At 56.0% G+C, this 25,020-nt stretch overlaps 1 protein-coding gene across 3 annotated transcripts in view; it reads right to left on the reverse strand.

Annotated features, from left to right (window-relative positions):
* Positions 1 to 235: 235 nt before the first annotated feature.
* SPSB1 (splA/ryanodine receptor domain and SOCS box containing 1) overlaps positions 236 to 25,020 on the reverse strand; it is a 71,580-nt gene continuing 46,795 nt past the window's right edge. For all 3 annotated transcript variants that reach the window (XM_054513153.2, XM_064589965.1, XM_064589964.1), the window contains 2 exons: positions 11,515 to 12,356; positions 236 to 2,218 (listed from right to left, as the gene is read on the reverse strand). In XM_054513153.2, the coding sequence (XP_054369128.1) occupies positions 2,091 to 2,218; positions 11,515 to 12,208 (822 nt within the window). In that variant the 5' untranslated portion in view covers positions 12,209 to 12,356 and the 3' untranslated portion in view covers positions 236 to 2,090. The remainder of the gene's footprint in view (positions 2,219 to 11,514; positions 12,357 to 25,020) is intronic.

Below are 25,020 nucleotides of genomic sequence, written 5' to 3' on the forward strand. Positions count from 1 at the left end.
TCAGATAGTCTTAGTCTGGGCTGCAGGCTCGAGAACTTCTGAAAAGGGATGGGGACATTCTAGGATCACCTCTCCAGGATTCTCCTCCTCACTGGGGCTCTGGCTGGCCTCCCACCCTGTGCCACGGGGTCCCAGGGGATCACCTCATTATCTATTGAAAACTGGACCTGGGAGGGGGGGGCTTGGCCACACCCCTTTCCCTTCCCCCAAGGCACAGAAAGGGACTCAAAAGTGGTTTTGTATTTTAATAAACTTTCCTTTATTAGGTTACTGACTATTATTAACCATCATAAAATAGAACAGGAGTTTTAAAACTGTACAGGTCACAAGGTTCTGGGAGGAGAGGAAAGAAGGGTGGGGCTGAGGTTTGGGAAGCCGGGGACAGAGGTGCAGAGAGATGACTGAGAGCCTGCAATCCATCCGGCATCGGCGGGAGAACGCTGGGTCAAGGCGGTTCGGCTGGCATCTGTGTAAGTAAAACTCTCTCGTGTGCAACATTCATGAGAACATGACCCACCCTGAAACAGGAGTGAGGAAAAGTCTTTAAAAGTCTTACAGGTAAGGTTTCTCCCCCGTCCTTGGAAAAAAACTCAAAATAATAAGGGGGTAATTTACATCCCTCACCCAGACTTGGCACCAATTTTGTGCTTTAAAAAATATACTCCACGGGAAGACTTTGTTTTTTAAAGGTACCCTACAGCAGCTGTTTAAAACGTAATTCTTACAGACAAATATATATGTATATATATTAAACATTTAAACAAATAAAGTCATCTATTGTACCTGTACAGAAACGAACAGAAGTCAGATTCTAAGCGAGTTGACTTCAAGATCAAAGGGACGGTGAGTGCGGCGGCAGGGGCTGGGGTCTGCTACGTGGGGGGGCTGCGGCAGGGCGCGAGCGGCCCTCTTCTGCTGGCTGCCCCGCCCCACCCCGCCCTGCTCCTCGGGCGGCTCTGGGGGGTCGTGATGAGCTGAGGCTGCTCCCCCTGGGCGCAGAGCCCGGACGGGGGCACGAAGTGGAGGCCTGCACTGGCTTCCGAGGGGCACGACCTCACTCTGGTCTCCCCACCCCGCCGCGCCCCTGGCTTCCCTGGGGCCGGAGACCCACTCATCATCCTCCCTTCTTAGTTCCGGCTCTGGGAAGGCAGAGCTTCTGAGGATGCACATGGGAGGTCTTCAGCTAGGAAAGCAAAAGCACACACAACCCCCCCACAGAAGACTAAAGGAGGAAAACCACGTGCAAAGATGTCTGTCTCCTGCCTGGAGACACGGGGAGCGCCACAGCCCTTGTGGACGGGCCCCCCAAGACTCTCATGTGCTCGGGAACCCAGAGCAGAACGCCCGGAAACTGTAGGTCTGGGGACCCACACAGGGACACCCTTGTGCCCACGTGAGGACAAGCCACAACCACGGCCCACGAGAGGGACGGGTGAGGCGCACACATCCCAGGGAGGGGCAGGTGGAAGCAAAGCAACAGAACACTCCGGAGAGAGGGCAAGAAACCAGGTTTCCTTTCTAAATGGAATAAATAAATGGCTTTTGTCATTGTGAAAAGAATAAATACAGGGTACCGGGGGGCTGACAGCCGGGGCCGACGCAGGGCACTCGTATGCGCCTGTGGAGGTTCCGTTTGGGCTCCTGCCTCGGTGTCCGCGGTGAGTTCCTGACGTCCTGAGTGTTGTCTGCGGTGGCCGGGCCCCCATCTGAGCACCTCTTAGCGCCCCTGGCATCTGCTCTTGGCGCCGGGGCACCTCCTCCCGGGACCTGGCAGGTCGGGGCGGGGCGGGGGGGGCGGGGATCCCTGCGCCACCCCGAGGGCGGGTCGGGGCTCGGTGGAGGGCTTCCTAGGAGTCTGTTCTCTGTGTCTTCTTCCGAAGAGGGCCTGTGGACACGGCATGCGGGGGGCTTCTGCCAACGTGGGGACAGGGAATGGAGGAGCCTGTGTTAAGCTGTGGGCGGCCGGCTGGGGCGGCGGGGAGGACGGGGAGGAAGAGCAGGCACTTCCTCCCGGGGGCCGGATCCCGGTCCGAGGCGCAGGGTGCGGCGGCACCAGGTGGCCGGCGTGCTGGCGATGCAGGGGTGCAGCGTCACTGGTACAGGAGGTAGGCCTTGAGGGAGGCCGGCAGCGGTAGTATGTGGATGTCACCCAGACGCTCCTTGCCCAGGGCCAGGCGCACCGAGCGGCGGCAGAGATCCATGAGCGGCAGGGGCTCGGCTGGGGGAGCGGAGGAGAGAGCGAGGACACGTTAGCACAGCTCTGGAAGGCTCTAGAACGAACAGCGCTAACAAGGACAGCCATCGTAGCAGAATTAGCGTCAGTAGACGATTAGTAACGAGCCAACTTCACATTTTAAACCAGCTGTTCATCGCTAACACAGAGAACCTGCTCTGGGCCGGGCACCTTTGTGAGGCCTCTGGAGAGGCCAGCTCAGTCGACGGTTTACTACGGTTTGTTCTCGGGGACTTAACCTTCCCAGGGAGGCATCCGCATTATCATCCCCATTTTACAGATGAGGACACTGAGGGATAGAGAGTCCAAATACCTTGCCCAGGGTCACAGCGCTGGTAGGAGGAGCTGGATCTGAACCTAGGCTGTCGCTCCTCTTACCCCCCCGGACAACCCTTCATGGCGTGTCCGACCGGGCGCATGGAAGACAGCCCGTCCCAGCACAGGCCAGAGCTCCAGACCCCGCGCAGTTATTCGGGAAGGGAATCCACATTAGCCCAGTGCTCATGGGTGCTGCAGCCGTCCCCACCTCACTGGTGAGGGCACTGAGGCAGAGGGGGCCTGATGTGTCAAGGTTACACGCTGGGGTCCGAATCCAGGCAGCCCGGGCTCAGCAATCACATCCTTAGCCACCAAACCGTGCTGCCAAGGAAGATGGAAGAAATGCCGGTCCAGAGACACACTCTATAGGAGGCAGGCCCAGCCGCCCCACGGCCTGAAGGGGGAGTGTCTATAGAAACCCTAGGTCCTCACACTTCTTCCCACCTGACGGAGTGAAGCCGAGGGGCCCAGGCAAGGGGAAGTGGACATGTCAGCCCAGCCGCCGCAGCCGGGACCCTCGAGGCTGCCCCGGGCACCGCCAGAGCATCTCACAGCCAGGGAAACTGAGACCAGGGCTCACGGTGGTGCTGCCTTGGGCACCTGTATTTGAGAGGGACTTCCAGCTGCAGCCTGCATGAGCACTTCGGTCCTTATGTCCCCAGATGGCCTGGGACACCTGTCTTCCCCCAAGGGATGCTCCATGCAGCCCGAGTCTCAGATAAACTCTGCTCCAGACGGAGCGTGAAAGTCACTCCCTCCCAGGCCCCGGAGGCCGCGGGGGGCAGAGTGGGCCCCGCTCTCCCTGCCTCCCTGCACTTGACTCTTCCTGGCTCTCTTCCCAGAAGCAAGGTGCAGGGGAGCACGCCTGGAGCTGCTCAGGGCCGACCCACGGCGTCGTGGATCTGGAAAGAGCTGAAGGGAGCACGTCTGTGGCTTCGGCCAGGTTTCCCCTTGACACTGAGACTGCCCTGTGACCAAAAAACTGAGAAAAAACAAAAACAAAAACCCAGCATTTCCCTCAAGACCCCATGCCCCCCATGAGAAGTGGATCAACGTGTGTCTCCAAATTTTAAAAATAATATTTAAAAAACTGAACTATTGATGAGCAAATGCTACAGCTGGAGGTGTGGGGTGAATAGGGAGAGACTGCTGATGAGTACAGGTTTTGGGGGGGCATGAAGGTGTTCTAAAGCTGATCGTATTGATGGTGGCAAGGCTGTCATGCGCTTTAAATGCGGGACTAGAACAGCCTGTGAATTACATCTCAACCGAGCTGTTATGAAAAGAATAAATCTCAGGCTTGGTAACACATTGACTAAATTCCTGGCTTTAAAAGAAGGCGAGCAACTGCTCTTCATCTCCCACGGGCCGTTAGCCACAGCGAGACGGGAAAGGGAACCGAATTGGTCAATGTTTTTCATGAAAAGCTTTGAAACGGGGCCGTTCCTGGACAGCACAGGATGATTAAGGGGAGCCCTGCCTAGAGGCAGGAGGATGAGCTAAATGATCTTCCGCCCTTTGGGGTCCAAGCATTCCAGACTCCTGGTGAGCAGGGATGGGCTTCTCCCACCTGCGAGCCCACAGAACCTTGGGTCTCCCTCATCGTAAGGCATCCACATCTGGCTCCTCATTTCCACCCTGCCCAGCAGCCTGACCTCGAGCAGACCCCTCCCGCTGCCTAGGCCTCAGTTTCCCCATCTGGAAGATGAGGAATCCGGAGCAGATGCTTCAGTCTCCTCCCGCTGAGATCCCGAAGGCCAGAAATGCCTCCCAGTGGCTCTTGGCCTGGACACGCTGAGTGGCCCTTCAGTGGATCGAGTGGGGGAATTCGGCGGCCCTTCCTCTCCCCCACTCAGGAGCTCTCTCTATCTGCCACATCGGGCCAGCCCCTTCTCCCTCCAGAATGTGGCTCGGCCCCCATGGGGAGGCAGAGGGGCTTCCCCTGCTGGCTGGGGACACTTGAGAAAGTATCAAGAGCCATTGAATGTGGCCAGAGTGCCGTGCAGGGCTGCGGAAGGAGGGTTGAGAGGGAGTTCCCATCAGAGCCTCTTAGCTTAATGGTTTCTCAGGCATCCCATGGGGACCCTCACTAAGAAATGTTTCTAAATGGCAGAGCCCTGCACAGCCCCCGCTCCAGCTCCCTTATTTTTGGTGACAGCTGACCTGAAATTAACATCGCAGCACGAGCAGCAGCTTGGTTCCTGGCGGGCACTGTGGTCCCCACCCCTGCCCAATCTATAGATGGGGAAATGGCTTGAGGAGGGGAGAGCCAGGGCTAGAATGTGGATATACACCCAGGTCCAGCCAATAGTCTGGCTCTCTTTCCGCCAACATGGGAGCTCCCTCTGCCTGACCATCTTTGGACCACACTGAATAATCCAGTTAGGGAGCGGTTGTGAACCCAGAAGGGATGCATCCTTCAGACATCCCAGATCTGCCGGGATGAGTTGCAGAAGAAGCAGCTACAGCAGATGCAGTGATGCACCCTGAGCTGAAAATACGGCCAGTCATGCAAGCAGCCCAGGGATGGGTCTGTTCTTGGGGGCCACAAATACATGCACAGGTCATCCCCCTCCTTCCTGGCTCTTGTAGGGAACAAACGATGATGCACAGGGTCATGGTCTGACTGCTTTCCAAAGGCCGGGCAGAGACCAGGAGTGCAACCGGATGTGGGCACCAGGCCACGGAAAATGTCTGTCCTGATTTCAGCTGGTCACTAACGGAACCCGAGAAGGCCTTCCCCACCTCAACGCTTTTGCCGGGGGCCTGCAGGCTCTGTATCCAGCTCCATCCACAAAGCCAAGTACCCCCTGAAGTTCCACCAAAGAAGTTCCCAAACAGGGAAGGCCAAAGTTTCTTTGATGACCTGTGCAAGGGGCCTCGGCCGCTGGGCCCACCTCCAGGAAGCTGAGATGCTCGTCCTAAACTTTACATAGTTTATATGAATGGCGGGGTGGGGGGGGGGGGACACTGAGTACAGCACAGAAATTGGGAAGTGAATCAGGTGCTATTTATGGGAGCCAAAGGTTGCAGAACCGGATGGGTCTCTGCACTCACTTCCACATGTCTAGGAGGAATGATTACCTGGTGTCCTGACCATGCACAGCCCAGCACGCCAGCCTGTGGCTGTCCCGCACTTCTCAGAGAGACTACAACCCAACTCACGCCTTCAGAGCCTGCTGCTGTGCTGTCATGGAATGAACTTGGGTCTGTGAGGTCAAGGACAGATGGCTCACGTCAGGAACTGCCCCTGACCCAGCCACGTTCTCATTCTCACCCATCGTCTTCACCGGTCCTGAGACTGACTGACTGCATGCTTACTCCTGCACGTAGCTTACAGTGAAAATGCTCCGTGAAATGGATTCTAGAAAGTCATGGGTGGAGGATGGCCATCTTGGAGGACCATCAGGATATGTGTGCGTTTCCCCTTGACAGTAAGCGGTTTTTACAAAAAAGAAGCAAAACAGAACACCGACCCCTTGTTCTTGGCAACCAGGGAAGGATGCCTGACACCCGGCTGGATGACGACGCAACTCTGGTTCCCTGTTCCCCCGACTCCGAGAGCCTGTTGTCCTCATATGACCAGACTTTTGGGGGAAAAGGGGCCCAGAATGACCCCTTCCCTCCTAAGTGGCCTCTCTCCCCCAGAAAGAAGCCCTTGCAGGTTGGGGAGATTAGTGCCCCTGACTAGGCACTTCCCTGGAGCCCAGCTGGAATGCGGGTGCAGGTAGGAGCCACCGTCGGGTGAGGCGCCCTGGGAGGGCATCTAGGGAGGCCAGGAGGACACCAGGAGGAAGTCACCAAGTCAAAAGCCTCTTGAGGAAAAGAGCTGAGCCCCCTCCAAACCCACAATCACAAAAAAACCTCACCAAACTTCTCTGGGAGCCGTAAAAGGGAGAATTTGAAAACGGAGGAATGCAGACAAAAGCCTTCCTTAGTGGGAGATGCGGTCACAAGCGGTGGGGGAAGGGAGGACCCATGGGCAGGGACTCTCCCTTGGGTGACGGCCAGTCTGCAGCTTGCAAGTAGGTCTTTTCCTTCTGCATGTCCAGGGAGTGGGCAGGCCTGGGGGCCACACTGGGCCCTGTCTCCCCCCTACAATGGTCATCTCCACCCCTTCACCCCGGGAAAGAGGAAGGTGACACCATAGTCCCCCTTAGCTGTGGCTTCAGTCCCAGAAGGTCTCAAGGCCTGAGGAGTCAGAGCAAGTGGCTTTGGTCTAGAGCTGGCTGGAGGGTGGGGGAGGTCACACAGGGACACACTGATCACTCTCTGCCTTTGCCCTGGCCCCTGCACGGGGACAGGGACTCTGCTGGGAGGGTCTGCCCGGCACACAGGGGACAGGGACAGGGACTCTGCTGGGAGGGTCTGCCCGGCACACAGGGGACAGGGACAGGGACTCTGCTGGGAGGGTCTGCCGGCGCACAGGGGAAGGGGGCAGGGACTCTGCTGGGAGGGTCTGCCGGCGCACAGGGGAAGGGGGCAGGGACTCTGCTGGGAGGGTCTGCCCGGCGTACAGGGGAAGGGGGCAGGGAGTACAACAGCACTCAGGGAGGCCCCGCTTAGCAACTCTGGCTGACCAGCTCTGTAAACCACTGTTCCCTGCTGAGGTCAGGACCTGGTGGCTGGGCTGGGCTGGGCTGGGGAAGGAGGGCATAGACGACTTCCCAGATAGTCCTTGGAGGGCTCACAGGTCAGATTGCCTCCAAGGCTGTGACCCCGAGATGTCTCTAGCCAGCCCTGGCCAGACTTTCTGCCTGTCACACTCTGCCCCCTCGGTGGACCACAGACCTGGTCTCGCCATGACATTCCCCCTTCCTCAGCTACCTTGGAAGGCAAGGCAAACCCTCCTGGGCAGAAGACTTAGGAGCCCTTCGACCTCACCCAATGGGTACCCCATCTGACTGCTGTCTCACTTTCCCCTCAGGGGGTGGCATGGGGGTCCCGTAGGAATGGTCTAGAGTCACTCTCTCTACATGTATAATGGGGGGGAGAGTGTCCCCCCTCCTAAATTCAGAACCGCCTGGATCCTCAGAACGTGGCCCTCTTGGAAATAGCATCTTTGCAGATGTAATTTGCATCTTAAGATGAGGTCATGCTGGAGTAGGCTGGGCCCTGAATCCAATGGCTGGTGTCCTAGTAAGATGAGGACAGACACAGAAGGCCATGTAGGGATGGACGCAGAGATGGGGTAACACGTCCACGAGCGAGGACTGCCAGCGACCAGCAGGAGCCAGGAGAGAGGCCTGGGGAGGATTCGCCTCAGAGCCCTCAGAAGGAACCAACCCTGCTGACACCCCGATTTTGGACAACTGGGCTCCGGAACGGTGACAGAATGCATTCTGTTGTCTTAAGCACCCAGCTGGTGGTTATCTGTTCCAGCGGCCCCAGGAATCGAACACACCACCCTTCCTGTTCCTCTGTAAACCCACTGCTCTGTCAGGCTTCTGACCCCACCTGACCCTGACGACTCTGTCAAGGTCACCAGTGATGGCCTTGTTGCCAAAGCTGATGGACAATTCTCAACCATCACCGTTCTTGACCTGGCATCGCCTTGTCTTTCTGGAAGTCCTCTCTTCATTTGTTGTCCAGGCCGTTACTCTCCCCATAAGCCCCACGACCACTCTACTTTTCTCCCCTTCATCCACCTGACCCCAAAACATGGATGCGCCCCAGCGCTCCGCCTCAGCCCTGTCCTCTCACTCCCTAGGTGATCTCATCCAGGGGGCTCAGCCATTGGTGACTACCCCACTGATCTTGTCTCCAGATCTGCAGAGCCACCTAGATGTGTGGAATGAGCATCTCAAACTTAAGCCCCCGACCCTGGCCCAAGCCCGGGTCAGGTCACCTCTCCCCTGGACAACCACCATGGCTCCTCCCTGGCCTCCCAGCGGCCACTCTCACCCCCACCATTCATTTCTATGCAGCAGCCAGAGTGATCCTTCTAGGGCATGAGATGCTCTCTCAGTTCCAAACCGAGGCATGGGTAAGCAGGTTGAGGCTGGTGTTTATCCCACTCTCCACATGTGCATCGGGCTGGGGATGCTGCGTCACCCTCATGGGTTTTCCCATCTGGATCCCCCAAAGTCAACTGGCCGCGCAGAACGGGGCCCATTTAGGTCTGACCGGGACTGGAGAAGTCGAGGAGGCAGGGGAGCGAACCCTGGTATTGCCTGGTATCGAAACCAGTAACCAAAGAGTTCATGGGACTGATCGCAGCGGCAGACGACCAGTTCAACTTTTTACCCAGACTTTTTCCTTTTGCCTTTAAATTTCCCCGGCTCTCCCTTCAGGGAGGTGGATTTGAGGCTTGCCCTCCTGTCTCCTCGTCTGACTACCTCTCCAATAAATCCTTTCCTTGCTGCATCCCAGCGATTGTCTTTGCTGCCCAGCTGGGAGGCAGACTCGGCTTGGGTTATAGCATGACATTTCTGGGGAGGGAGGGGTCCTCATCATTAATCAAGAGAATCCAAGGTGGTCTCAAGCCAACTGACACTTGGAGTCTCCACCCAAGACCCAGCTCAGAGATGCAACTCTCAACAACATATTCCCATGCCCGTTCCCACTCCCCTTAATCCCTTTCCATTTCCCCTGACAAGAAAAATTACAAAAGCATCCAATGTCCCATCTAATGCAGAGCTGATGACAGGGCATCTATTTACAAGACGCCCGTCTGGGCCTCCAGGACTGTTCTGGCAGAACCTTTGCCGAGCCTTGCCCTGACTCGGCAGAGGAATAATTCTGCTTGAGTGTGCCCTGACTTGCCACAGTGAACAGGCTAGTGTCCCCTCTGGGCCCCTTGGGGGTCTGTGTTCTGTATTAGAATTGGCTATGTGAACAGTGAGTGCTGATGCACCTGTTCCTGGAGGGGATGAAGGCTGCGCTGCTCGTGGAGACCAGCAGTCTCAGTGACTGGCAACAACACAGGGAGACCAGCAATTCATTCCTCTGCACGGAATGGGCATTAAACTAACTAGGGCCATGGTCACTCCTCTGCAGGGCCAGGGCTCCTGAGATCCAAGGTCCTGGGCAGGATGTGCCTGGTTCTCCCAATCCCTGCCCATCCCAGCCTAGGGCAGATTTGGCTGTGGACTTTCTATTACCATCACCTGGGGAGACAGACTCACAGAACTTGCTCTGCTGGTTCCTTAGATGAGATCTGAGGTTACTTCCTTGGGGAGGTACCTGCTGGCTGCACACCTGGCCGCCCCTGCCGGGAGCCCCATGACCTAGGGGTACTAGGCTGCAGAGATGAGATCATTGTCATCACCAGGCCAAAGCCAGAGGCAAGGAGCAAGGGAAAGGGGGGTGGTGGAGGCTTCCAAAGAGAAGTGTTTAAGAGTTCCCTCTGACTTATGTCCCTAGATACTTTCTCTGGTATTTTCCAAGGCTGAAGTAGGGACGAGGCATGGGAGAAGCTGAAGGTTTGGAGGCTGCAAGACCAAAGTAAGCGTCTGTGCTTCTGACCCCGGCAGGGGCTGCCCTGACTGCTCACCTGGCCTACCAGGTGCCAGGCCAAACCTGCCCTGTAGGGACAGTCAACCTGTGGGTGGGCAAAGCTTTCTGCCCCACCCCCTTCCAAGGTGGGGTCTGCAGATGGTAGAAAGGACCCATGAAAGAGCAAGGGCCAAGTACAGGGATGGATAGTTCCGGAACCCTGGGACCTCTTGCCACCATGGGGTACCAGCCACAAAGCCACAGAGGCCTCCACCTCCTAAACTAAGACAGTGTGCCACATGTGGGCTATTTTCCCATGTGGTCTGAGAAAGGCCATTCCCTTTTCCAAAGGACTGGTGGAAATCACTGCTGATTCAGCCTGTTTCTAATCTACATGCTCTTCTCCAAAGGCCTCTTGACATCATGACTGAACAGGTCCCTCCCAGGGGACCATGGTCTAAAGGAACCAACTCAGAAGATTTCAGCACCAGAAGAGAGAGACCCTAAGCCCGTCTAACGAATAAGAGAGGCCACTGGCTTTCATTTATGTAAGAGGTCCCCATAACCCCAAGACTGCAAACCCCAACTCAATAATATGCTGGCTACTGTGCTAGAATTTGGTCAACTGCAGATCAAAACTGGAGGCAGGTCAACCAGAAACAAAGAGCAGCTAACCATGCATCCATCCATCTACCCACATGTCCATTCATCCACTCATCCATCCACTCATCCATCCATCCATCATTCACTCATCCATCCATCCATTCATCCATCCATCTACTCATCCATCCATCCATCCATCCATCTACTCATCCATCCATCCATCCATCCCTCCACTCATCCATTCATCCATGCACTCATCCATCCATCCATCCAACCATCCAGTCATCCATCCAACCATCCAGTCATCCATCCAACCATCCATCCATCCATCCACCTACTCATCCATCCATCCATCCATCCATCCATGCACTCATCCATCCATCCATCCATCCATCCACTCATCCATCCATCCATCCATCCATCCATCCGCTCATCCATCCAACCATCCACTCATCCATCCAACCATCCATCCATCCATCCATCCATCCACCTACTCATCCATCCATCCATCCATCCATCCATCCATCCATCCATCCATCCATGCACTCATCCATCCATCCATGCACTCATCCATCCATCCATCCAACCATCCACTCATCCATCCATCCATCCATCCATCCATCCATCCATCCATCCACTCATCCATCCATCCATCCAACCATCCACTCATTTATCCATCTATCCACCCACTCATTCATCCATCCATCGGGTGCTGGCAGGTAATCTGGCAGACTCCAGCTAGAATTCTTCATTTAAGCAGAGGCAGGCAAGAATAGCTTCTGAGGATCTGAATATGCTGGGATATCTACTTAAAGACATTTTAGTTCCAATGGCTATAAATTTTTGGTCAGGCGCAGCCAGGACCCCGGGGCCACAGGGAGTCCAGGAACCCTGTCACACTGGACAGAACATAGGACACTTACGGTCGAGTCCATTCAAGTAGCGCATGCGGATCTCACAGTGGCCCCAGACGGCGCTCACTACAGGATACAGTTTTTTGCCCTTGAGTCCTCGAAAAGCCACTCCCATGTACTGTCCATCCACAATGAAGCTCAGAGTCCCATCATCCATGTCCAGGGCCACGAGGAACGAGTCAGGGACAATAAATGTCTCATCCGGCTCCAAAAAGGCCGGGTATGTTTTGCTTGGTTGGTTTTTGCCATCGTGGTAGAGCCGGTTGCGCCCCAAGTCCCAGCCCCAAGATTCGTGGTTATTCCCCACGAGGGTCGTGTACCCGACGGAGTGCAGGGGGGCGTCTGCTGTCGCCACCCCCACCACAGCGTGGGTGCCCCGCTGCCTCATGGCCCACGTGATCTGCCATACGTGCAGCCCGCGCGTGTACCCGACTTTGCCCCTGATGGCGTCCGTGCTCTGGGCCACCGGATGCCGGTGAAAGATCAGCTTGTCGTCTTCCTTCACAAAGACATTGAGCGATCGGTCATTGTTGTTCCATGAGTGGAGCAGCTGGACATCGTAGGACACGGGGGGCATGTCTAGCAGCAGGTCCAGGCGGGTGGGCTTGCAGTAGTCCAGGCCCTGGAGCTCCTGCTTCAGGGGCCGGTATGTGGGGTCCCTCATGTCCACAGTCTTGATCCCTCCGGTGACCTTCTGACCCATGTTCACCTTTGGTTTCACCTTCGCACTGACTCCCAGGGCAAACTCATCAATCGTGGGGCCTCCCGTCCAGTTTTGCGATGAGGCCCAGACAGAAGTCCCAAGGAAGGTTGGTCGGCGGCCTCTGGAGACTGTGGGCCCTCAGTGTTGCCTGATGGATGGAAAGAGAAACAGGAGGCCGGGTGAGCAGGGGGTGCGGGAAGAAGGGGAACACGGCAGTTAGGAGTACGAGGCTGCCCGCGCGGACAGGTCCCAGCAACCCGGCTTCTGGGCTCCCGGCACACCCGACGCGGGGCAGGCCGCAGCCGTGGCTCCGTCCCCGAGGCGACACTGTTAGGAAGGAGTCAGCATGGAGAGGTGGGCTTGGGGGCCGGGCATCACGCTCGATGGCGTCGGGGGCACGACATTCACCAAATACCTAACCGCGGTTTCTCAGGGCAGAAGGCCAAGTTGGCCTGGATCCTGAATCAGCCCTGAGGCAGTGGGTATCCTCCTTGGTTAAAGCAAGGGGAAGCTTATTCCCCTTGCCTGTGGTCTGGGGGGAAAGTGAAGCCGTGAGAGGCAGCAGAAGCAGCCAGACCCCATTTCCCTGCCCCTCTTCTTTTCTAGCACAGCTGCTTCTGGGGGTTCATGCTATGGAAGGGGACTCCGGTGCAGGTGGAAAGCTCACTTGGGGGTCTGCATGTGCACTCAGCTGGAAGGCCCTAGGGGTCTCCTGGCTTGCTGGTCCCCAAGGCTGCAGCGACCTCTCCAGCAAGTCCTATGTCCCTCCTGGGCCAGGGCCACCAGTGACACTCTTCTCATGGCCCCTGATCAGGTGAGAACAGAGGCTCTGACCCCCCACCCTCGAGTTCTGGACCAACACTTAAAGGACTGACACTTTTCCCTACCCACACCCCTCAACCAGCAGCCAACATTTGGCCCCTCAGGTCCCAATGGCCCATCTGGGGAAGAAATCTGACTCCAAGAGCCCTTGTTCCCACTCTGACTTCACCATCACTTGGCTCCTCAAAGGTCAGGGCCATGGTTTGGAGGGGAGATCTCACTGCATGTGTCCCAGTGTCTCCATTGGTAGTACCAAGGACGAGGGTCTGAAATGTGGGGCCGACTGACCACCCCCGCCATTCCTGTCCTCAGTGTCCAGCCTTGGATAAGGGAAAAGAACATGCCATTTGGGTTTGCTGAGCCTCACTGAAGAAAAGCTTTCTGCCATCACAAACCTCCTTGGCCTGTGGAAGGGACTCTTAGCTGCCTGGTTTGGGGGACAGGCTCCTGGGACCGACCAGACAAGAGAGAAGGCAGGCTCCGGGCTAAGTAAATGTCCCTGAATGAGCACACGGAGGAGCCTGGGCGAGAAGCCATGGGTGCCTGGCTGCTGGGAAAAGCATCACGTGGGTCCCTGGTTCCAAGGAGCACTGCGGTGCCTGGGATGAAGAGAGTCCACGGAGCCTGCTGTGGGGGTGCTGCGGGACTCCCCTCTGCAGGTGGCAGGGAGAGAGTACCTGCTGGGAGGGTAGGGAGAGCTGTGCAGGGGAATCTGGGAGGGGGGGCCAGCGGGGCCAGGAGGAGGGAGGGATCAGTAATGGGCTTGCTGTCTCTGGGTGTCGGTCTTCTTAGCCAACCCCGAGCTGCCTCCCTCCGCTGGGACCACATCTCCAGGGCGGCCAGGCCTCTAGGAGGTTGGCTCTTGGCAGAATAAATGTCCCTGTGTGGGAACACTTGAACGGACCCCCCCCCCAACTTCATTGAGCACATCAAGCTTCTCATCTTCCCCTTTCTGCTGTGGAATGGAAGGCTCGCTCGCTCCCTGAGGCATGGTCATTTCTTCAGAGACAGTTTAGGACCCCTTGTGTTAAATGCATGCAAAGCTGGCATAGTGCAGAGATGTCCCTCTGCAGCTAGAGGACCACCCTGGTTCTGGAAAGTTCTGTGGATATCATGACCTTACGTCCTGGATCCCCCAGGACAATCCCAATTTCAAGCCTTCAGGCCCATTGACTCCTGAGAGCCATCAAAACCTCCAGGACTTGCCTGTGGCTCTGTTGAGGGGGCACCCCGTGGCTCTGGCACCTGCTTGCCAGGCTCTGTGGGGGTGGAGAGAGCTGGGGTTTCGGGGTACAAATGTGGTCCTCGTAACTACAGAAACTGGGGGCCGCCTGGCTGCAGCCTTCCCTGACTTCTCTCTTCCATGCCTCCCCAGACTCCATTCGAGTATCCTCTTGAGCTGGTCAGGGGCAGTTCTCAAAGTCAGAAGCACCCATATCCATCTCTGCCTGGACACCTCACTCTGGCTGGTACCCAGCGACCTCTCTGTGCAGGACCCTGTGGGGGAGCTCTCTGGAGGACGAGGAGGGAGCTGACTTCCTAAGACAGCTCATTTTACTGCTTTCTGGAACAGAGAGGCCCTTGCCCTTCTGTGGGCTCTATCCCAGCATCTGGGCACGGGAGATCGCACCCCTACCCTGGGCAGAGGTGAGGAGTGTGGAGGAGGCCGGGGGTCGGGGCGACACTGGGCGGGCAGGACATGTGCGAGAGGGAGGTGATGGGGAGAAGCCCTTCCAACACATTAGTTTATCGACTTGGAGAGAAAGGGGTGGGAATGGAGAAGAACAGGGAAGGTGGGGAGAGCCGGGACAAGTCACGGGTGGAGCGGGGAAATGGCGATGGGGCGAGAAAGGGAGAGAGGGAGGGAGCTCTCAGGCCCCTGAGCCGAGGCCTGTACACACAGAACCCCTCAGCTAGACCAGGGATCCGCAAGCGTCTCGTGTCTGGCGCTAGACGGTAAATGTCTCAGGCTTCGGCCAGGCAGCCTCTGCGCAACTACTCAACCCTGCCCTACAGTGTGAAAGCAGCCACAGCCTGCGCATGAATCAGCGAGCATGGCTGAGTTCCAATAAAATTTTATTTATAAGAATAGGCTGCTCTGGGCGCCTGGGTGGCTCAGTTGGTTAAGCGACTGCCTTCGGCTCAGGTCATGATCCTGGAGTCCCTGGATCGAGTCCCGCATCGGGCTCCCTGCTCGGCAGGGAGTCTGCTTCTCCCTCTGACCCTCCCCCCTCTCATGTGCTCTCTCTCTCTCATTCTCTCTCTCAAATAAATAAATAAAATCTTTAAAAAAAAAAAAAAAGAATAGGCTGCTCCCTCGCCGGCCAACCCCTGAGCTAGACCAGGGGACCCGCACATCATCTCCGCTGACGACGAAGTGCTGCAGTGGGCAGGCGGAGGATGGATGTGGGAAGGGATCTGGCAGCTGCAAGGTCAGTCCAGCCTCAGAGCGAGCCATCAGAAAAGACACATAACCTCACAGTGGCACCTCGGCTGTCCGTTCAGGTCCATTCCACAGGCTCTCCCCACTCCACCGCCCCTAGGCAAATCCATTTACACGGCCCTTGTGCTAAGCTCCCACCTTCCTGGGCCTGACACCCAGGGAACCATCCAAGGGGGAAGGTCCCTTCTGGCCCCTGGACCACATGACCTTGAGCAGCGGGAGTCCCTGGGAGGAAGGGAGACAGGTAAGAGTGTGTGCAGCCCTGCGGGAAGCTCCCGCGCAAGGGCACCCCAGAGCCTGGCCAGGGCCGTGGCCCACCCACTCTGCTGCTTCTGGGCCACCCTGCCTTCAGAGTCATCCCCACGTGGTCAACCACCACAGCAACCCTAGAGCCACTCTGGATTCACCTGTCGCCTGCCCGTTCCCCGCCCTGCGTCCAGACTACGGTCAAAGCTGACACTTCCTTCTCGTAGACCTCCTGCTGTCCATACCTAGCCACCTCCTTGCCATGCAAGGCCACCGAAGCCATCCAGCTGCCCCCCTCCTCCCTTCTCTCTTCAAATGTGGCCGCAGAGCTTCGCCCTTCTGTGGGTCTCCTGGAGCTCCGCTAGCCCTGTCTTGGGGATGGCCTTTGGGTTCTTCCTCCCCATCTGCACCTCCCTACTTTGTTCTCCTCCACCAGCACTGCTCCTGGGACTTCTAGTCTTGGGGGGAACCCTGCTCACCCAAACAGTGCCTCGGGCCACTGCCTAGGACTCTGCCTGAGCTTTCCTGAGGCTCTGTCTGCCCCTCCATTAAGATGGGTGCCCCATGCTTCCGAAGGCTCAGCCGAGACAGTGTTCCAGAGAGGACCTAGTACGGCTGGCATTTTCCCTTTTGTTTTGTTTTGATTTTTATTTTCTAGGCTCTGTTCTGTACACTGAACAAAGATCACTGTTATCCATCTTCTTGGTCACTGCACTTGGCCCTATGATGGACGCTGTCTTTGAGCCATGTGTCTGAGCAGATCAAATTTAAAGTCCCTTCCAAGCCAGGGGGTTGGCAAACGTGTTCTATCAGGGGCCAGACAGTGAATATTCTAGGCTTTCCCGATAATACAGAAATGAATGGGCATGGCTATATTCCAACAAAACTTTATTTACAAAAAACAGATAGTGGGCCAGATTTGGCCCAGGGGCCATAGTTTGCTGACCCCTGTTCTAAACCCAGGCAAATTGGCCGACACGATCTCCAAAATGCCTGGACATGTGGCGTCACTCCCCAGGTGTGGAGTCACAGAAGCAGTAGTTCGGCCTGTGCAGCTCCTGTCAACACTGGGCCGAGGAGACAGTCCCCAGTAGGTACCGAACTTCAGGGAGGCACCGGAAGAAGCAGCGCAGGCCCCAGCTCTGGGACCAGTCCCCTCTCTTGCCTTCTGAGAGGCAAATGCATATGTCCAGGCCTTTCGGGGCCTAGGGCTGCCCTGGGAGTGTCAGGGCCTGGGATGGCTCAGTAAGTCCTTAGTGGGTCTCCACGAATTGAGAGGACCCGGACCTTGTCTCTCCGGGAGAAACAAAGCTGCAGGGGGTGTGGCCGTGGAATGGCCTAGAACAGGAGAGGCGGAGGACAGAGATGGCCCTGCTGCCGCCCCCACCTCCTACCAGTCACACGTAGCCACACGCACGCTCAAAGCCCCGGTGGCTGCAGCGTCGGGGCTAATGAGCAGGGAGGGCGTGCAAGTCCAGGCGGGGCCGGGCTGCGGCTCCCTCATTCCCTCTGCGGGAGCTCCGTTCCGAAAGCTCATACACGCATCAGCCGCGGGGCCCCCAAGACCACACCTGCCTGGTCCTGCTCACGGCCATCCCGAGCCAGCCCTCAAGACAAATTCCGGGTGGGTACCCCTCCTGTCCCGCCAACCTCTGATTGCCCAAATAATACACTGTTCCCACTGTCCTCAGTTCCTGGTGCTTCCCAAAGACCAAAGTCACACCTGGAGCAGGAGTGAGAAGGACTCCGGTGTGACCGAGGCTGGGGGGCCGGGGGAGAAGCAGGGATTTGCCGGCTGGGTGGGTGGGTGGATCGTTGTCCTCCTCAGCAAACACAAAGGCAGCAGGAGTAAGAATGCATTATGACCACACACACACACACACACACACACCCCTGTGTGTGCAGGCACTGAAATGGAAGCAAAGTATGTTCAAAGGAGCTCTGACTGTAGGACGATTCTTCTTGCACGTTACGGGGAGTCGACACGTCATTCTGGGTCGGGAGCTCCCAGCAACATTTTTCTCCAGGTAAAATCAGATTAAAGACCAAAAAGGGTCCAAGGAGAAAAAAACCATAAAAGGGTGCGTTGGAAAGGGCCCAAGAGAAAGGACACCCGACAACTGTCCGAGAGTGCGTGAGTCCTAACACAGAACTGTGCCTTGTTTGGGGTCAATTTCTAGAGCTGGTGCTGGCGCGGGGCTCTGTGCAGTCAAAGTCACCCTTAGGACGGTGGCAGGCAAGCTGCAGTCGTCTGCCCCCCAGGGAAGAGCCGTTGGGCTGGGCTCACTGAGGCTGAGCACGCTCCCGAGGCTCCACGCTCCGTGCTCCACCTTCCCCTGCTCCCCTGCTCCCCCCTCAGCCGGGTCCCTCCTCCCACTCACCCCCACCCCAAGCCTGGCACAGCACTGGCCCCCGAACCACAGGGACAGAGAGAGAAGGACCCGCCCCAACATCAAAGCCAAGCACACGGTTGTGTGTGTCTCCAGCACTGGAGGGCTGGGGAGGGGGGCACAGGGCGCAAGGGAAGCAGGACTCACAGCCACAGGGCGGGGACCCCTGCACTTCACACCCTGGCCCTGTAAATGGACTTGTTTTACCCTGAAGAGGGACCCAGAGGGACATGAGCAAACACACTCTAGAAGCTTTAAGATTTTGCATTTACTCACAATCATGTGGGTAAGATTAAAAGCTCTGGGACTAGGGGTGGGGGATTGGGGGTGGGGGACTCAGAGGGGGTGTCTGCTGTAAGTCCTATGGTTTGACTCGGTGGGACCCCTTTCCCTCAGCTGAACACCCCTTATCTCTCCCTCACTAATGCCACATACGCATCATCTTCGAGGGGTCAAAAGTCAGTTCATGGGTCACTGCAAAAGGGGATGCCTCTCAGACCCTCTACTGGGCAAAAGCATCCCACCTAGTGCACCCTGCAGCCGCCATGGGATGGGGTGGCCTGTGGCTCCAGGACCCATCAGAGCCACCTGTCCATAATGGAATTCCAGGTGGACCCCTGGGCTCGAAGCAGATGAGCTTCCCAAAGCCTCCCGCTCCCACTGCTGCTACAGAGAGCAGGTTGCTGGATGTGCCGTGCTCTCCTCCTCTCTCTCTGAGTCACAGAATCAAGGGATGCTGGCAGAGTACCATCTGTGAGAGGGGACAGGGAGCCATGTGGGATGCAGAGGGCTAAAAACGTTGGGGGAAATCTCGAGAGAATGTGGGGGAAAGCCACTCACACACAGGTGTGGGGGTGTGTCCCAGACACGCCACGTGGCAGCCCCCAGCCAGGTGTAAAACACTCAGCAATCCCCACCAGGATCTTGTCTAGGAAACCCAAGAGCCCTGCACAGGGACGTGCTCACTGCCCTATGACCCCACAGCCCTGGAGAGAAGGAGGGAGCCCCTCAGACTGCTGACTTATAAAATGTACCGTGATGCTATTACATTTTAAGAAGTAAACTGGAGAACAGTATGCAGAACGTGATCCCATTTCTGTAAGAACAGAATTTAAGAAGATTCTCTCTGTGCGCATGTATGTCTATAGGCATAGAGAAAGGTCTAAATGAATGAACTTCAAACCTTTCACAATGGTTAACCCTGGAGGGTGGGGTGGGAGGAAAGATGCATTCACTTTAAACGTGGTTTTGTTTTTTTTTTTTTTTAAGGAGGCTCCACACCCAGCGTGGAGCCCAATGTGGGGCTTGAACTCATGACCCTGAGATCAAGACCTGAGCTGAGATCAAGAGCCAGACACTTAACCGACGGAGCCACCCAGGCGCCCCGACTTTGAATGTTTTTTGAATTGAATTTTTTAAAATGCATGTCTTACTTTGGTCATGAAATGATTTTTAAGCACACACCAAAAAGAATAAAGACTGGAAAAATACTGACTTTACACTTCCACAAACAAGCTGTTCCCAAAGTAATTCCTCTTCTCAAGCAAGCACAGGATAAATGTTTGATTTACCCGGGAAGATACACAGGAAGGATCCAGAGTCGGCAGGAGGGCATTTAAAATAAAGGATGAGAATCCCTCGGTGCAGCCCTGGGGCCATCTCAAAGAGGGACATTATTTCTACAATGATTTCTCCCAAGACATCCAATGGCGTTGTTTCTAAGTCACAATTTTATTTTGCCCTGTAAAAAATAGGGTAGCTACGGTCTCTGCTGGCCCCAAACAAGATCAGAACTGCTCTGTCCCAAGCCCTGAAACCCACGGTGGCTGAACAGTGGTTCTGGGCTCGGTGAAGGTCAGGTGAGGAAGGAGGACCTCAGCGGCTAAGGGACTGGGGGGGAGCAAGCATTTCAACCCTTGGTGCCGACAGGACAGCAAGCTCAGCACTGGCCTGCAACGCTATGCTAGCCCTTCAGTTAAGGCCATTCTCCATAAAAGCACTTTGGGATCCATTGACCCTGGAGCGCACCTCTACTCAAAACTATCCTTTTGTTGGGTGCCTGGGTGGCTCAGTCGGTTAAGCGACTGCCTTCGGCTCAGGTCATGATCCTGGAGTCCCGGGATTGAGTCCCGCATCGGACTCCCTGCTCGGCAGAGAGTCTGCTTCTCCCTCTGACCCTGCCCCCTCTCATGTACTCTCTCTCATTCTCGCTCTCTCAAATGAATAAATAAATCTTTAAAAAAAAAAAACAACTATCCTTTTGTTTTGTTGTTTAAGAAAAAGTCTGTCGAAAGGGCAGTCCTCTCTGACAGAGACACATCCAAGGTGACCGGTGGCAGATGGATGCGGTGGGAGTGGGGGGCGGGCACACGCTGAGGGGGGCCACCGGAGAGTGGCAGACACATACTCACCTCCTTTTAGCTCCAGTCCCCCTCCGCGTGTCCGATTGACCCCAGAACAGTAAAACCATTGTTTTGACCCAAGATGGGGAAAGAATGAAATTCAGGATGTGGAACAAGGTGACCTATTTATAAAGCCTCCTTTCACCTGAAGATCAAATAAACTCCCTCCCTCCGCCTCCCCACCTCACACATCGGTGGTTGCAGCCCAGAATTTTGCAAGAGAAGCATGCCCAGAGCAGTCTGTTATTATATCAGAATACAACCTCCGCAGCCTGGCTGAGTGGCCGCCCCGCTCTGCCTGCTAATTAGGGTTTCGGGCTCCTGGGAGCCAGGACTCGGGAATATGCTTTGGTGGGGGGCGCGCTCAGGGTGTGGAGGATGGAGCCACCGCCTAGCAGGACGCGTCCCCCACCCTATCCCATCTGCCCGCTTGAGGAGAGATGCCTAGGGACACCCAGGGGGGCTGTGTTCCTCTCAAACAGGGATATCAAACTAAGTCTCTGCCCCTAGAACCAACCAGAAGTATTGGTCCCTTCTGGGAAGTTCTGACAAGTGATTTTGGAGAGAAAATCCCTCACGGTCCAGAGCTCTAGCCTCTGACCTCAAAAGACCAAGAATGCACCTGCTGTAAACACCTACGGAAGGACCCAAATTACTCACGGCACTTTCAGAAAGGGCGCAAATCAGTTGAACCTTGCCCCTGGGAAATCAGCATTACATTCATACAGAGACTAAAAAATTAAAATAAAGAGTCACGGCTGCAGTCCCAGGCAAGGTTGTGACAGCAACTACCTGTGCCTCGTTCGGACGAGAAGCCCTGTTCTGGGAGGGCCCTCAGTGACACAGAGTGACACACGGACACCGAACCAGAAGTTTACCGAGATGAGCCTACATTGGGGGCTGGGCGTCCATCAAACTGGGCCCGCCTGGTACCCCAGAGACAGGGAGCAGGAAGGCAGGGCAGAGAGCTCCGCTCAGCCAGCTCCAGGGGGACAGCCCACGGGAGCCCAGCGGAAAGGCTCGGGCACGCCGGGCCCTTCTTGCGCCCACCTGGCTGGGGGCAGAAGCCTGCGAGCCCCGGGGGAACTGGGTGGCCTCAGCAGGGAAGCCTCCCCTCCCTGAGGCAGGTGCCCAGAGGAGCCTCCACAGGGAAGACCTGGTGTGCCTACAAGACACTCGCTGGCCCGCTTGCTCCAGAGCCCACTGGCCCAGAGTCATTCCCCTGCCACCTGCCTCCATCAGGGAGGCCCCAGGAACAGAAGTCTGACCAAGCCCAGGCCTTAGGGCCCGGAGGCCTGCGTGGGAGCGGGTTACACTCTGGCCTCCTCCGGTGGGATGGGCCAGCTGGGAAAGGTCCCCTCTGGGAGTGATCCCTTGAGACTCGATGGGCGGCCGCCAGGGGGGTTAGGAGGCCGGTCTGCCTGTCCCATCCTGCAGATCCAGGTGATGCTCTCAAACCCGCCCGAGGTGGAGAAGGAGAGGAAAGGCAGTACTTGGGATTTCAGGGTGGAAAGAGAAGCTAAGGCGCTCAACGTGGCATTGGGCACACACAGTAGGTGCTTAAGACACGCTGCTCCCTGCCTTCTCCAGCCCCCTTTTAACACCAGGGGACACAGATGGAATCTTGAATGTCTAGTGCAAAAGAGCAGTGAGGGAATACTATGGCAGGCACCAGTTATGGCCTTAAAGGGTGGCCCGAGGAGCCCAGCCCCACCGAGGGGGTGCCTTGGGAGCGGACAGACGGGCAGGCATCCTCCCCCACGCTGCAGGAAGAAGGTGGGCAGGCAGGAAGCCCCGCGTGAGGATGAACAACCTCAAAAACTGCAAATGAAATCATGTGAGCTCCTTAGGTCAAGAGCAGAAGTCCCAAGAACTTTCTCCAGGAGGAAGAGGCTGTAGGGATGTTCTCCGATGTTTCCGCTCACAGGAGTAGTTCTCAAAGTGGGCAGTCCCCGGACCGGGAGGTCAGCATTACCTGCTGGAGAAGCAAACGCTTGGGCCCCACCCCTGACCCACTGAATCAAACTCTGGGGGTGGGGACCAGCGGTCTACATTCCAATGAGCCCTCTGCAAGATTAGGACGCTGTGGGTTCAAAGGCATTACAGCTCAACATTCTGGAATCTCGAATCCATATGAAAGAAGAACTGCCGGGCTCGGATTTACAGCAACAATTTTTTAAGAACTGCTTGTTCCATCTTGATTTGAAATATTTCAAATGTTATGCAGGCTCGTAAGAAATCGCAATCCAGAAACATATAAAGTAGAAATTAAAGTGTCCCCCTCCCGTCGGGGGCAGTCCACTTAGAGCAAAGGATCACACCCACATACCACTCCCGTTTGCTTTTTTCAGGTCATAATAGATTAGCTCCTGTGTCCATTTTATGTGTTAGGAGCCATATATTGTTGCTTATGATCATCTCTGTCACTGGTCTGTAGAGACGAATGTGGAGGTTGCTGGTAGTAATGCTCCGTGTGGGGGTTAGGGATTTCCCACAGCAGGGTGGTCTTAAAGTAGCTTCCTCTCATGAGTTCGTGGCCCCCTCTTCCCTCATCACTCTCAAAGTCTCAGACCTCAGAGTCCCCACCCCACTGTCCATTTTTAGTAGAAGAAGATCAAATGTCAAAGCAACCTCCCACTGCGCTTCCTGGTCTTTGAACGGGCCATGGGGGCTGAAAGGTGCTCAGATTTCTGCACGGCTAGCCAGACTGAAGGCTTGTCACCTGGACCTCAACTGGACTGCAGCCAAGGAACTTGGAAAGGATTCTAAAAGGAATCAGGCCTTGTGTCTCCTGGTGTAACCTAATCACCATTCCCTGTGTGCGATTTCACGGAACTGAACAGGATGCTGAGGGAGAGGTAAATCCCCACGCCTCACAGGTCAGCCGACAAAAGGACTTAGCCCTACTTCTAAAGCCACGATGGCTCACAGACTTCCTGTTCTATGTTGCTGGACCTCCTCCTCCTCTCCTGTCCACCTGGAAAGACCTGAACATCCTGGGCCACCAACTGGACAAGAGGGGTCTCAGCAAGTCCAAAGGCAGCGAATCAATCAATCCTGAACTTCCAGGCTGGCCGAAGGGTCCAGGTGCCAGATCCCCAGGGCACCACTTTGTCATGGGGGGTGGGGGTTGGGGGTAAGGCAAGGAGGCAGGAAGCGGCCTCCCCAGCTAGGGCTCCTAGGGAGTAAGCACTACGCAGTCATCAAAGATGCCGGCTGGAAGGACCACTGCAGGAGGAGAGGCAAGGAAAAAGGTTTGCGATGGCAAGTGAAATGATGAACACCAACTATATCTGCCCTAAGAGTGAAATCTAGAAAGTACTATACAGGCATGCTTGGGAAAAGGGAAGAAAAGGAACCCAGAAAATTGAAAATGTGTCTGTGTTTCGGGTGATGCGCTTATGAATTTCCCTTTCTTTCAAATTTCTTTACTGTTGTTTTATTACTGTTGCAAAAACATACATGGATGAACCCCCATGCCCATCAGTGGATGAATGGGTAAGCCAACTGTGGATTACACACACAATGGAACATTATTCAGCCATAAAGAAGGATAGAGGACTGACACATGCTACCACCTGGACGAACCTCAAATGAAATGATGCTGAGTGAAAGAAACCGGATATAATTAAAGGTCACGTATGGTAGGAGCCCACTGATGTGATAAAGCCAGAATACGTGACTCCATAGAGACAGAAAGCATACTGGTGGTTGCCAGGGGCCAGGGAAGGGGGGGCGGGGAGTGGGAGTGATTGCTAACGAGTCAGGGCCTCTTTTCGGGGGGATAAGAATGTTCTGGAACTAGCCAGAGGTGGTGGCTGCACAGCATCATGGACGTACTAAATGCTGCTGAATGGTACTCTTTAAAACCGTTGTTATATTATGCGCATTTCACCTCGACAAACAAAAAAAAGCATACACGGATGGAAAACGTCCACCTGTCCAAAATCCGCACGGCAGGAGGTCGATGTGGGAGGGGCTGCAGAGCTGAGGGAGACCCGGAGCTTGAAGAGGTCTGGCTGGCGGAAGGAGGCCTGTTAGCCGGGGTTCCAAGCAGGGACACGGCCAATGACACTCATATGAGGGGAGTAAGGAGTCTTCTAGAGCCGGGCCGCTGGCGCTCAGGGCTCCCCACCCCACCCCCTTTCTTCCCTCCACAAGAAAAAGTGCAGAGCCGCGGTTTGGCACGCCCGCCGCCTGGACCCGGCACCTGTAGATCGAGTTTCTCTGGAGGAATCTGGAGTGCGTGCCTGCATCTCCGTGCCTGCACCCAAAATGTGGTGGGGGGACGGGCGGACAACAGACGCAGAAGCGCCCCGGTCTGAGGATGAGGCCACGGAAGGACCCCCACATCCCGGTGATCACTGTCTGCACGCTCCCCGCTCAGGGACCGAGGTGGGGTGAGGAGGGCCACGCGAGAGCTCCCAGGCCCCTGCTTGTGCACAGAGCAGGTCAACACCCCGAGGCCATGCCAAGTTGGCAGAGGCCCTGCTTTGCGATACCAGGAAA

This window comes from Mirounga angustirostris, unplaced genomic scaffold (assembly GCF_029215605.1).
Source record: "Mirounga angustirostris isolate CCGP_5_RB_7025 unplaced genomic scaffold, mMirAng1.0.hap1 SCAF_4, whole genome shotgun sequence".
Lineage (NCBI taxonomy): Eukaryota > Metazoa > Chordata > Mammalia > Carnivora > Phocidae > Mirounga > Mirounga angustirostris.